Source organism: Myotis brandtii, unplaced genomic scaffold (genome assembly GCF_000412655.1).
Source record: "Myotis brandtii unplaced genomic scaffold, ASM41265v1 scaffold311, whole genome shotgun sequence".
Taxonomy (NCBI): Eukaryota; Metazoa; Chordata; class Mammalia; order Chiroptera; family Vespertilionidae; genus Myotis; species Myotis brandtii.
In genome coordinates, this window is record NW_005361913.1 from 55,730 (window position 1) to 70,324 (window position 14,595).

At 43.4% G+C, this 14,595-nt stretch overlaps 1 protein-coding gene across 1 annotated transcript in view; it reads right to left on the reverse strand.

The window, feature by feature from the left end:
- The window catches only part of LOC102260515, a 22,889-nt gene that overhangs the window by 4,787 nt on the left and 3,507 nt on the right, over nucleotides 1-14,595 (reverse strand). Inside the window, exon 2 of the mRNA XM_005869977.2 lies at nucleotides 1,769-2,760. Coding sequence (XP_005870039.2) covers nucleotides 1,769-2,760 — 992 coding nt within the window. The remainder of the gene's footprint in view (nucleotides 1-1,768; nucleotides 2,761-14,595) is intronic.

The following is a 14,595-nucleotide window of genomic DNA, read 5'->3' on the forward strand; positions in this document are numbered from 1 at the left end:
TTCTGGGAGGACTCTTCTCTGGCTCCTGCCACAGACGTCCATCTGCAAGAGGAAAAAGGGAAGCCTGGCAGGCCACGGGCCTCCTTCCCACAGCCAGGCGTGTTCAAAGACACCCCAGGGGCGGGAACCTACCACCCTCCTCTCCTGGGACCACTGGTGGTAGCAGAGGTGGCAGGGCCAGTAGAGGACCCTGACAGGGGAATCCAAGGCAAGGCATTCCTGCAGAGCCATCCAGGCAGCCACGAAGCAGCTGTGGCCAACAGCTCTTAGAGGGAATGTGGCCCACAGGGCTCAGGAAACAAAGGGGCACCCTCCCACCAGCACCCCAGGCGTGGGCCCTACCAGGCCCTCATGGCCAGGGAACAGTCTACAGTGATGCAGATAGCTTAGGTCAGGGTCAGGAGCATGGCCCAGGCCATCATATAGGAGTGGCTTTATGAACAAGTCCGGGTCTTGTTCATAGAGGTGCCTGGACTCATCAGGAGACCCATCAGTGTGAGATGAAAACCTGGGTCAACACCAGGCCCTCATCCCCGGGGGCAATGAGGCAATGCAGGAATAGATAACTGCTGGTGTGATGAGGTGATCTTTTATTCTATAGAAATCCTCCCTCAGAATTCTTCCTGCAAGTTCCCCTCTAAAACAGGACCAGAGGCCACAAATCCTGAGAGTTCTGTGTTATTTCTTGTGCAGGGACAGGGAGGGCCTGTGACCTCTGGGCATCCAGTATTGCCCAGGTAGAGAGGGTGGGAGGGAACCGGGGGCCCTTCTGCCCAGTCAGGGGGGCAGGAGCCCCGGGAAAGGAAAGGACTGGGAGAAAGAGGGACCGCGGAGCATTTGAGATGTGGGGCAGAGGTGAGTGGTATGTCACAGCTGCTACAAGTGGACTTTCAGAAAACTCTGCCACATTATGCCCTGTGCAGACGTCATTGACTGCTCTGAATAATACGTATAGAATATATAGTTGATATTAGGAAATATTCTCAGCATTTTTCTTATTACTTATGAATTCCCTTGGGAATTTTCCCCAGAGCACATTTTGGCTGCTGTCCTCTGCTTTTGGTCATCCACTGTGGTTCTGAGTGTGACAGCAGGTGGACATGGGGTCGAAATGGCCGCAAGCTTACTTGGGTTTCATGACAATCTCAGGGTGACCTGAGAGGAAATCACTTATAAAACCAGAGCAAGGTACCTATGAGGGGGTGGAGGGTTGGGGAGAACACAGAAGGTAATATTAGTATAAAAACATGATTCCCAAGTTAAAAACACCATGCTGATATAAGAACCAACTAACTGAAAAAACAAAAACAAAACCCCAACATAGCCAAAAATCCAAGTCCAGAGAGGAATAAGAAAAGAAAAGAAATAAGATTACCTACAATAGATGGATACCTCAAAGTTGTAACTGGATGCAGATTTTATACAATTTAATACAGAGCAAGTCTACAAGTTCTGAGAATCTCTGGAACTTAAAATAGACGCAGCCAAAGTATCACTAAAGCGTGAGAGCAAACTGGAAGCTCCTAACATGTGTGAGAGTGAAAGCACACGGAAAAGGTTCTCACCATGAAATCGGAAAATTACCCACAGTGGTGAGCAAATGAATCTGCAATTACGTCTGAGTCAAATCTACAAGGGAATCAAGTTGGAACAAAGCCTGATGGCAGAGTTATCAGTCTTTGCAGCTGTCACAGGCACCCTTGGTCAGAAGGCAGAAGGAGAGCAAGACGGCATCTGCCAAAACTATGAGCACCAGGCATACACTTACCCCCAGCTTCTTAGGACACATAAATGAAAGCAGTGACTGAAGCCCAAAGCACTCCCAAGTGTTGCTTGGGGCTCCCTCAGTCCCTCTACCAAGCTCTTGAAGGTGTTGGGTGGAGCTCTGGCTGGCAATGATGGTGGTTTCCCACAATGTGGTGTGGGACCCCTGCAGACTCTGCTTGGAGATGTCCCTGGCAATGCTTGGGGCTCCCCCAGTCCCTCTACCAAGCTCTTGAAGGTGTTGGGTGGAGCTCTGGCTGGCAATGATGGTGGTTTCCCACAATGTGGTGTGGGACCCCTGCAGACTCTGCTTGGAGATGTCCCTGGCAATGCTTGGGGCTCCCCCAGTCCCTCTACCAAGCTCTTGAAGGTGTTGGGTGGAGCTCTGGCTGGCAATGATGGTGGTTTCCCACAATGTGGTGTGGGACCCCTGCAGACTCTGCTTGGAGATGTCCCTGGCAATGCTTGGGGCTCCCCCAGTCCCTCTACCAAGCTCTTGAAGGTGTTGGGTGGAGCTCTGGCTGCCAATGATGGTGGTTTCCCAGGATGTGGTGTAGGACCTCTGCAGGCTCTGCTTGGAGATGTCCTGGGCAATGCTTGGGGCTCCTCCAGTCCCTCTACCATGCTCTCGAAGGTGTTGGGCGGAGCTCTGGCTGGCAATGATGGTGGTTTCCCACAATGAGGTGTGGGACCCCTGCAGGCTCTGCTTGGGGGTCTTCCAGGCAATGCTTGGGGCTGTCTCAAGTGCCCCAGCAGACTCCCCATGGTGTTGGGTGAGGCTCTGGCAGGTGCCACTCTGAACTCCCCAGGGTGTTGTCTGGGGCTTCTGCAGGCACAGCTGGGTGTTCTCACAGGTTCTGTGTGGGACTCTTCCCGGTGCCGTGCCTGGCTCCCCAGCCTGTTGGGTTGGGCTCTTCTGGGCACTACGTGGTTCACTCACAGGCTGCATGGAGCTCTCCCAGGCGCTTCGCTGGGCTTCTGCAGCTCTGCACAGCACTAAGGGATGTAAATGGATTCTGTAGGTATAAAGGGTATGGATTGCTATTCCCCACCTTATGGTGCTGCACACCCTCATATCACTGATCCCCTCTCAGTAGGGCCTGCTCTCATCTCCATTAATAAAAGCCAAGTCTAATTTTCACCCAGTTTGAAATATGTGTGCTGTGACCTGCACAGCTACGTTCAGGATCTGAAGGAGGGGCTGATGCACAAATGAAAATGCTATACAAGAAATAAGAATTTGGCAGGCATTGGGGGGCCAGGTGGAAACCTCTTTCTTGTAGAGGCACCCTGAGTTCTGGCCTGGTCCACTTTTTATTTACTTGAATACACATTTGCCCTTTAGCAATGCATACAGGCAGATCAAAGGTAAAGTTTGGTAAACAATGTAAAGATTATCAGGTCGGGAAATCTCGAGCCATTGCAATCACAGCAAGATTCAGCCTTGCTGAATATCAAAGTCCATTGGCCTTCCAATGTTTCTTTTTTTAAAAAATACATATTTTTATTGATTCCAGAGAGGAAGGGAGAGGGAGAGAGAGATAGAAACATCAATGATGAGTGAGAATCATTGATCGGCTGCCTCCTGCACACCCCAGGGAATACCCTGACTGGGAATCGAACCTGGGACCCTTCAGTCCACAGGCTGATGCTCTATCCACTGAGCAAAACCATAGGGCCCTTCCAATGTTTCTTAACTGCTGTTTGCTTTAGCCTTTGGCATATGTGCAAAAGAGAAAATGTGTATTTATTAATTTAAATTCTTATCTCTTGGGAGATCAGATCAGTTAAAAAAAACCAGGGACCAAACACCTGACTTCCTGTGTCATTATTTTATAGATTTAAATGGGCACAATTAAAGTGGGCTCCCCTTGAGTGCTCCCACAGCTTCCCTGTGTGGATAAAGTGCCAAGTGTGGAACAGCCCCTCCCCCCACCCAAGGGAGTAACTCCAGGGGTAATCAGCCTCTCATTCACCCAACCACCCATCCATCCAACTTCTGATGTCCATCTGCTTGGGGCCAGACCTTGTGGGAAATACCACTTCCTACTGCAGATTCAGCTCTACCCCACCTGCTCCACATGTAGAGAAATGAAACAATAGTGCTGTCCCATCTGCCAATGGCACAGACCCATTTCTCTATACTTCTTAAGGGGAGGTGTGCTGGTGAGGACCCCAGGACTGGGAGAGCAACAAAGAAGACAATGGCCAGAGCAGGCTCCTTCTCTCTCATGAAGCCCACTTCCCACCACCGCCATGCAGCCAAACTGCTCAGGCCCTAGAGCTGAGAGCCAGGGAAAACGCTCTTCCTCCCTGTCTCGCCTAACACACAGCTTTCATATTGCCGCTGGATATGAACACACACTCCACCACACACACACTATCACACACATCACACACACACACCACCACCACCACCACCACCACCACGTACCAAGTACCACACACACACCACCCCAGCCCACACACACCACACAAAACACAACACACAAACACACAAATACACATGCACACACACTACACACACATAAACACCACATACACCACTCACTGGCATCTTTATGACACTATGACCTCTGTGTAAACATGTCTAAACCCCGTCACTGGACACAGACCCCAACATTTATGAATCGTTAGTTTGCTGTGTCTTGCTGGGTCTTGGACTATCTTTCTGGAACTCCAGTGGCCAAACCTGCTAGTCCCCTGGTGAGGACAGAGGAAGAAGTGAAGCACGAACCTCCCTTGCAGCCACACACACTCTCCTTTCTTAATTCTCAAAGTCGTCCTGACTGAACAAAACAGGGTGCACTCTCTTGCTCAGGCCAGGCCAAAATGAGGACTTGCAACCAGTCCCCAGGACCTCGCTGGTTGACATGGCAACAACATAGACCAAGGCACCTCATAAAGCCCAACCCATGACCATGCCCATTGCCAGTTGTGGGGGAGTGGAGGGAGGGTGGGGACAGCCTCTGAACATGCCCATTGCCAGTTGTGGGGGAGTGGAAGGGGAACTGGAGCAGACCCTGTGGAGACCCTGAGGATAAGACGCAGGGGGCCTCAGACAAGCTGGGCTGGTGGGCAGCACTACCCTTCATCACCTTCACTCGTGTCCATTTTACATGGTCCTCAGTTCTACCTAGAATGCTTCCTGTCACAGCCCCTCAGTGACAAAGCAGCCAGCTCATGGCCCTCCCTGACCTCCTGCTTACTGTGGCCCAGGAGTCAATCCCCACTTTCCTCGTCACACTTGACAAGTCAGCTGTTTTGCTCCAGGAGCTGAGACTCACATACACTGTCCAAGGCGTTGGTGCCTCTGGGTCAGATCTGGGGACCATGGCACCAACACAGTCGCCTGAGCCTGATGGTCCTGCCAGATGCCCTCTTAGTGGCCACAAAAGTGCCACAGCAGAAGGAGAAGAGTCAGGAAATGAGGGACATGTGAACACCGTGTGCCGAATGGGGAGTCATGTGCCAGAGAGGGCTTTTAATGGAAACCAATCGGTCACTGGGAACCAGCTCACCCAGGGACCACATCTTCCTTTGGCTAGCTTCATTCCTCTACATGAATGGCAAGATCCCAGCGATGGGACCACAAACATTGCTGAGCGCCTCCTGTTGTTCCTGTTTCTCCTGGTTCCCCATATTCCCCCTGCAGGCCCAGGTTGCCACCTTGATACCAGACATGCAAGGGTCTGGCTGCCCACTGCTACCAGAGTCAAATAAGTAGAGACAAGGCTGAATCTTTATGGTGCGTTTCATTAATCAGATAGCCGGCATCTGAGCAGCAGGTGTAACACCCTGAAAAGACTGCTCTGACATTTCATTTCAAACCAGCTTTTATACAGGGATAGTGGGTGGGGAAAAATCTAAAGTCGGTGAGTTTCCAGGGTCTGCCTTTCTTCACTGTCCTTGCAGAGACTAGCCCCGGAGAAGATTGGCCGGGAAGGCCGTCTCCCTTCAGAGAGGCCCTGTCCTTGATCTGGACTCCAGGTTGCCTCCTCTCCAGGGCCTGTTCTTCCCTGCAACACATGCTCCAGTTGCCCAGGGTCTGTAAGAATAGTTCTTCTTTAGAGGGCGTAGCTATTGAACAACCGTGATTCTATTTCTATTACGTGCCCCTCCCCTATCAACCTGACTGGTTCCAGTTGATCTGGCCCATATCCCGAGCCCTTTTCAAAGTAGCCAGGAGTCTATGAAGAAAAAACTAAGTTGTTTTGTTGTTGTTCTTCTAAGAAAATGGTTTTTCTTAGAAGCACAAAAATTGATTCAAGAAGAAATAGAAAATTCAAATACATATATAACAAGTAAAGACACTGAACTCCAAATTTTAAATTCCCCTTTAAGAAAATATCAGGCTCTGATGGCTTTATTGGTGAATTCTAACTAAATTTTTTTTTTTTGTTAATCATCATCTGGGGATATTTTTCCCATTGATTTTTAGAGAGAGTGGAAGGGAGAAGGAGAGACACAGATAGAAAAACATCCATGTGAGAGAGACACATCAATTGGTTGCCTCCAAAACAAGCCCAGACCAGGGCCAGAGATGAAGCCTGCAACCAAGGTTCATGCCCTTGACAGGAGTTGAACTGGGATCCTTAATTCCATGGGCCCATGCTCTATCTATTGAGTCAAAGCAGCTTGGGCTCTACCTAATGCTTTTAGAAAAAAATCATACCAACTGTGCACAAACTCCTTCAGAAAACAGAGAAGGAAATAATACTTCCCAATTTATTCCATGAAACCAGTATACGATACCAAAGCCAGACAATGCCATCACAAAAGAATATCATAAGCCAATATCATTCATAAATGTGGAGGCAAATATCATTAACAAAATATTACAAAATATTAGCAAGTAAATTCAGACACACACACACACACACACACACACAGGATTATACACCTGACTAACTTAGGGTTATTTCCAGGAATGCAGGAATGAAAACATCTACAAATAAATTAAGATAATAAGAATGTTAAAAAATTAAAGTATATTAAACATAAGAGCATAAAAAAAGCTCTTGATATCACACATTTGTTGATGATAAAAAATTTCACAACCTAGAAAAAAGAAACACCCTTAATATGATAGAAAGCACTGATGAACCTTAGAACTAATACATACTTAATTCATACCAAATGCTTTCCCCTTAAGATTGGGGCCAAGGGAAAATGTTCACCTCAAATGTGCATTCCACATGTTACTAAATTTCCAGCCAGTACAGTAAAGCAAGAAATAGAAATTAAAATCATATTAATTTGAAAATGAAACTATTAATTTGCAGGAAACATGATCCTAGCAAATCTGATAAAGCTAACAGAAATAATAAGATAGCTTAGCAAGATGGTAAGATATACAACCAATATAAAACACTCAATTATATTTCTATACACTAGTAATAAAGAGCCTGAAAACAGTACTAAGAAATCTATACCATTCACAATAGCACCAAAAATAATAAAATAATAAAACAAGTGCACAATCTGTCTGCACTTAAAGCTTCAAACTATTGCTGAGTGAAATGAAACACAGACAAAATAAATGGAAAGGTTTGTAATATTTATGGATCGAAACGACTCAGTATTGTCTTGATAGAAAAGTTGCCCCGAATTGATCTATAGATTTGCCATGATCTCTATTGAATTCCCAGCTAGCTTTTGTTTTTCTTTTTTAAAAAATCTGATCATAGAGTGTATATGAAAATTCAGAGGATTTAGAGTGGCCAAAATAATTTAGAGAATGAGAACAAAATTGGAGGACTTAGAGTACCTGACTTGAAGTTGGTGCCACAGTCCCCAGATCTGACCCAGAAGATCGTTATAACTTCCCTATAAAGCCAGAGTAATAAAGATGATGGGACTGGTGTAAGGACTGATGTAGAGATCAAATGGAACAGAATAGAAACTCCAAAAAATAAACCTTTATTTTTTTGGTCAATGGATTTTAAATAAATTTGTGAACGTAATTCAAAGGGGAGAAATGAGAGTGCTTTAGCAAATGGTGCTGGAACATTAGACAACCATAGGAGCCCCCACCCAAAGATTTAACTTTCTGCCCAACTTCATAACCTACACAAAAAATAACTCAAATTTGGTCAAGATCTAAATTTCAAAGCTAAACTTCAACACATCAGGTGAAAACTATAGAATAATCTCTGTGATGTTGAGTTAGGCAAAGAAAAAAATGGAAATGGTACTTCATCAAAGTTAAAATCATTTACTCTTTAAAAGTCACCGTTACAAACATAAAAGCATAAGTCACAGACTGGATCAACATATTAGCAAAAAACATTCTTGTATGCAGAATGTTTATAGAACTTCCAAGAGTCATTAATAAGGAAAAACAACCTAATTGTTGAAATAGGGAAAGATCTGAACAAACTGTTCACCAAAATAGCATATAAAGATATGCTCAGATCATTGGACATTAGGTAAATACGAATTAAAACTGCAGTAGTTTACCATTCATGTCCACTAAAGAGTTACTACCAAAACAATGACCAATACCAAGTGTTTAATATATAGAATTGAAAGTTTTACATAATCGTAGTGAAAATATAAATTACTCCACATTGAAACAAAGATTGGCAGTTTTTCCAAAATGGAAATATATATTTATCAATGAACCAGCAATCGCAAAAAGTGAAAACAAAGGTACATATAGCATGTGAGTTGGGAAGACAAATACTGTCCCCAGAGTGAGGTCTACACTAGATTAGATGGATTTAATTGATATTTGCGGAACATTTTATTCCCAACGAGCAGAATATACATTCTTTTTTTTGTTTTGTTTTGTTTTATTGCTTAAAGTATTACAAACAGTATTATATATGTCTCCTTTTTTCCCCCCTTCTTGACATTCCCCCGGCCTCCCCTATCCCCCAGTGTCTTATGTCCATTGGTTATGCTTATATGCATGCATACAAGTCCTTCGGTTGATCTCTTACCGCTCCCCTCCTGCCCCCCAACCCTCCCCAGCCTTCCCGCTGTAGTTTGATAGTCTGTTCGATGCTGCTCTGCCTCTGTATCTATTTTTGTTCATCAGTTTATAATGGTCTTTATTATCCATAAATGAGTGAGATCATGTGGTATTTTCTTTCATTGACTGGCTTATTTCACTTAGCATAATGCTCTCCAGTTCCATCCATGCTGTTGCAAATGGTAAGAGTTCCTTCTTTTTTACAGCAGCATAGTATTCCATCGTGTAGATGTACCACAGTTTTCTAATCCATTCATCTACTGATGGGCACTTAGGCTGTTTCCAAATCTTAGCTATGGTGAATTGTGCTGCTATGAACATAGGGGTGCATATATCCTTTCTGATTGGTGTTTCTGGTTTCTTGGGATATATTCCTAGAAGTGGGATCACAGGGTCAAATGGGAGTTCCATGTTTTGTTTTTTGAGGAAACTCCATACTGTCTTCCATAGTGGCTGCACCAGTCTGCATTCCCACCAGCAGTGCACAAGTGTTCCTTTTTCTCCACATCCTCTCCAGCACTTGTCATTTGTTGATTTGTTGATGATAGCCATTCTGACAGGTGTGAGATGGTACCTCATTGTTGTTTTGATTTGCATCTCTCGGATGATTAGTGACTTTGAGCATGTTTTCATATGTCTCTTGGCTTTCTGAATGTCCTCTTTTGAAAGGTGTCTATTTAGATCCTTTGCCCATTTTTTGATTGGATTGTTTATCTTCCTTTTGTTAAGTTGTATGAGTTCCCTATAAATTTTGGAGATTAGGCCCTTATCAGATATAATGTTGGCAAATATGTTCTCCCATGTAGTGGGCTTTCTTGTTGTTTTGTTGATGGTTTCTTTTGCTGTGCAGAAACTTTTTATTTTGATGTAGTCCCATTTGTTCATTTTCTCTTTAGTTTCAACTGCCCTAGGAGCTGTATCAGTGAAGAAATTGCTTTGGCATATGTCTGAGATTTTGTTGCCTTTGGATTCTTCTAGAATTTTTATGGTTTCCTGTCGTACATTTAAGTCCTTTATCCATTTTGAGTTTATTCTTGTGTATGGTGTAAGTTGGTGGTCTAGTTTCATTTTCTTGCATATATCTGTCCAATTTTCCCAACACCATTTATTGAAGAGACTACCTTGGCTCCATTGTATGTTCTTGCCTCCTTTGTCAAATATTAATTGAGCATATTGGTTCGGGCTAATTTCTGGACTCTCTATTCTATTCCACTGATCTATATGTCTGTTCTTGTGCCAGTACCAGGCAGTTTTGAGAACAGTGGCTTTGTAATACAGCTTGATATCTGGCATTGAGATCCCACCTACTTTGTTCTTTCTCAGGATCGCTGCAGCTATTCGGGGTCTTTTTTTATTCCAGATGAATTTTTGGAGAGTTCGTTCTAGATCTTTGAAGTAGGCCATTGGTATTTTAATGGGAAGTGCGTTGAATTTATAGATTGCTTTGGGTAGTATGGACATTTTAATGATGTTGATTCTACCAATCCAAGAACATGGTATGTTCTTCCATCTCTTTATGTCTTCCTCTATCTCTTTTTTCAACGTCCTGTAGTTTTCTGAGTAGAGGTCTTTTACCTCTTTAGTTAAGTTTATTCCTAGGTAGCTTAATTTTTTTGGTGCGATGGTAAATGGGATTGTTTTTATAATCTCTCTTTCTGAAAGTTCACTATTGGTGTATAGAAATGCCTCAGATTTCTTGGGGTTAATTTTGTATCCTGCTACATTGCCAAATTCATGTATTAAGTCTAGTAGCTTTTTGATGGAGTCTCTAGGGTTTTGTATGTATAATATCATGTCGTCTGCAAATAAGGACAGTTTTACTTCCTCTTTTCCAATTTGGATGCCTTTTATTTCTTCTTCTTGTCTAATTGCAATGGCTAATACTTCCAGGACTATGTTGAAGAGGAGTGGCGAGAGTGGGCATCCCTGTCTTGTTCCTGTTCTTAGGGGAAATGGTGTTAGTTTTTGTCCATTGAGTATGATGTTGGCTGTGGGCCTGTCATATATGGCTTTTATTATGTTGAGGTATGATCCTTCTATTCCCACCTTGCTGAGAGTTTTTATCAAAAATGGGTGTTGGATTTTGTCGAATGCTTTTTCTGCATCAATTGATATGACCATGTGGTTTTTTTCTTTCAATTTGTTTATGTGATGTATTACGTTTATTGATTTACGGATGTTGTACCATCCTTGCATCCCTGGGATAAATCCTACTTGGTCATGGTGTATGATCTTTCTGATGTACTGCTGGATCCGATTTGCTAAGATTTTGTTGAGGATTTTGGCATCTATGTTCATGAGGGATATTGGCCTGTAATTCTCTTTCATTGTGTTGTCTTTACCTGGTTTTGGTATTAGGGTGATGCTGGCTTCATAGAATGAGCTTGGAAGTGTTCCTTCCTCCTGAATTTTTTGTAGTAGTCTGAGGAGGATAGGTTTTAGTTCTTCCTTGAAAGTTTGGTAAAACTCCCCTGAGAAGCCATCTGGTCCTGGGCTTTTGTTTGCTGGAAGCTTTTTGATGACTGCTTCAATTTCTTCCATAGTTATTGGCCTATTGAGATTTTTAGATTCTTCCTGATTGAGTTTTGGAATGTTGTACTTTCCTAGGAATTTGTCCATTTCCTCCAGGTTGTCTAGTTTGTTGGAGTAGAGCTGTCCATAGTATTGTTTAACAATCATTTGTATTTCTGTGGGGTCTGTTGTTATTTCGCCTCTATCGTTTCTGATTTGGTTTATTTGGGTCCTCTCTCTTTGCTTCTTGGTGAGCCTGGCTAGAGGTTTGTCAATCTTGTTTATCCTTTCAAAGAACCAGCTCTTGGTTTCATTGATTTTCTGTATTGTTTTTTTGGTCTCTATGTCATTTATTTCTGCTCTAATCTTTATTATCTCCTTCCTTCTGCTCACTCTGGGGTTTTCTTGTTGCTCTCTTTCTAATTCTTTGAGCTGTAGATTTAGATGATTTACTACCATTTTTTCTTGCTTTTTGAGATAGGCCTGAAGAGCTATAAACTTCCCTCTCAGGACTGCTTTCATTGTGTCCCAAAGGTTTTGGATTGTTGTGTTTTCATTGTCATTAGTTTCCAGGATGTTTTTAATTTCTTCTTTGATCTCATTGGTAACCCAGTCAATATTTAATAACATGCTATTCAGCTTCCAAGTGTTTGAGTGTTTTGGAAATTAAAAAAAAAATCTTTATTGTTGAGAGTCTTACACATGTCCCTCCCCCTCCCCTTTGCCCCTGTCCACCTGGTTCATGCCCTGCCCAAGGCCTTCACCACCCTATTGTCTGTGTCCACATATGCATATAAGATCTTATAATCTCTCCCCATCCCCTCTCCCCCCTTCCCTCTGAGATTTGCCAGTCTGTTCTATGCTTCCATGCCTCTGCTTCTATTTTATTCATCAGTTTATTTTGTTCATTAGATTCCTTGTTCATTTATTTTGATTTTTAGATTCAATTGTTGATAGACAGGTATTTATTGCCTTTTTATTGCCCATTTCCTCTTCTTCTTCTTCCTCTTCCTCTTCCTCTTCATCTTAAAGAATACCCTTCAACATGTCATGTAATACTGGTTTGGTGGTGATGATCTCCTTTATCTTTTTCTTGTCTGTGAAGCTCTTTATCTCACCTTCAATTCTAAATGATAGCTTTGCTGGGTAATCTTGGTTGTAGATCCTTGCTATTCATCACTTTGAATATTTCTTACCACTCCATTCTGGCCTGCAAATTTTCTGGTGAGAAATTAGCTGATAGTCATATGGGCACTCCCTTGAAATAACTATTTTTTTCTTGCTGCTTTTATGATTCTCTCTTTGTCTTTAACTCTTGGCATTTTAATTATAATGTGTCTTGGTATGGGCCTCTTTGGGTTCCTCTTGTTTGGGACTGTCTGCGCTTCCTGGACTTGTAAGTCTATTTCTTTCACAAGGGAGAAGTTTTCTGTCATAAACCTATTTAAAGAATAGGTTTTCAATATCTTACTCCCTCTCTTCTCCTTCTGGCACCCCCATAATGTGAATGTTGGTATGCTTGAAGTTGTCCCAGAGGCTCCTTACACTATCTTCATATTTTTGGATTCTTTTTTCTTTTGTTCTCTTCTGATTGGGTGTTTTTTGTTTCCTCATATTCCAAATTGTTGATTTTATTCTCGAAATCCTCTACTCTACTGTTGAATCCCTTTAAATTATTTTTTTATTTCAGTTAGTGTATGCTTAATTTCTGACTGGTCCTTTTCATGTCTTTGAAATTCTCACTAAGATCCTTGAAAATCTCACTAAGCCCTTAAAGCTCTCTTTGAGTCACTTGAAGCTCTCATTAAGATCCTTGAACAACCATTGTTTTGAATTCTGTATCCAGTAGTTTGCTTGCTTCCATTTCATTTAATTCTCTTTCAGGAGATTTCGTCCATTCTTTCATTTGTGACATGTTTCTATGTGTCTGCATTTTGGCTGCTTTCCTGTGTTTATTTATATATATTAGGTAGAGATGCTTTGTCTCCTGGAGTTGGGAGAGAGGCCTTGTGTAGTAGTTGCCATGTAGGACCCAGTGGCTCAGTCTCCCCACTCACCTGAGCTGGGCACTCTAGGTGTACCCCTGTGTGGGCTGTGTGCATAGTTTTGTTGAAGTTGAGCCTTGATTGCTGTTGGCATCACTGGGAGTTGACTTCCAAGCTTATTGGCTGTGAGGACCATCAGCAACTACAGTGGAAGAGCTGCTGTGCAGGAGACACCCCTATGGAGCAGAACTTGCTTCAGTGGGGTGTTGGTGCTCACTGAGTCTGTCCCTTGAATGTGTTGCTTGTGGATATGTAGATTTGTAACCTGGTATGGTCTGAAGCTGTCCACGGTGCACTGGCTCTAGGGCAGTGGTTCTCAACCTTCTGGCCCTTTAATACAGTTCCTCATGTTGTGGTGACCCCCAACCATAAAATTATTTTCATTGCTACTTCATAACTGTAATTTTGCTACTGTTATGAATCGTAATGTAAATATCTGATATGCAGCATGTATTTTCAGGGGTCGCGACCCACAGGTTGAGAACCGCTGCTCTAGGGCCTCCTGGGAGGTACAAAGTCAGCCACTGCCTGGGGCCACCCAGCAGGAACTACCAACCAATCTGCAGATGGCTGCTTTTTTTTCCTCATAAAACAAAACTCTTGGCATTTTAATTATAATGTGTCTTGGTATGGGCCTCTTTGGGTCCCTCTTGTTTGGGACTGTCTGCGCTTCCTGAACTTGCATCCCCATAATGTGAATGTTGGTATGCTTGAAGTTGTCCCAGAGGCTCCTTACACTATCTTCATATTTTTGGATTCTTTTTTCTTTTTTTTCTCTTCTGATTGGGTGTTTTGGAAGCGCCCAGGCGAGGCCTAGCTGGGCACTAGTGCTGGGTCTTGGGCCTCTTATTAATAGGTATGGGCCATGCTGATGCCAGCGGCTGCTTGTTTAAGAGATTTTAGGAAAGTCTGAAACCTTAGCAAGGACAGGCCATTCGTATGGAAAAGCCACTGTAAACAGCTTGGGTGGGGTTGTAAGTTAGATGGGGCAGGGTCTCAGGGAATCATCAGGATGGAGGGAACAGTATCAGCCAGGCTGATGGAAACTCAGATATGGCTGCCAGTCAGCTCTGTGAAGGGGGAAATCCCAACACAGGAATAATGACCACTGGGATTACCTCCATCTGGGAGTAAGCCATCCCCAAGTTTGCTTCCTGTAAGGCGCGGCTATAGGGTTAAGCCTCAGACTGACCTGTTGGCAAAGTCACAAACAAGTCCCAGCTTAGAGCGCACAGTCCTCTTAGCATAATTAGGCTTGACCTTATGAGGCTCCTTAGATCTTATCTGGAAAGCTAA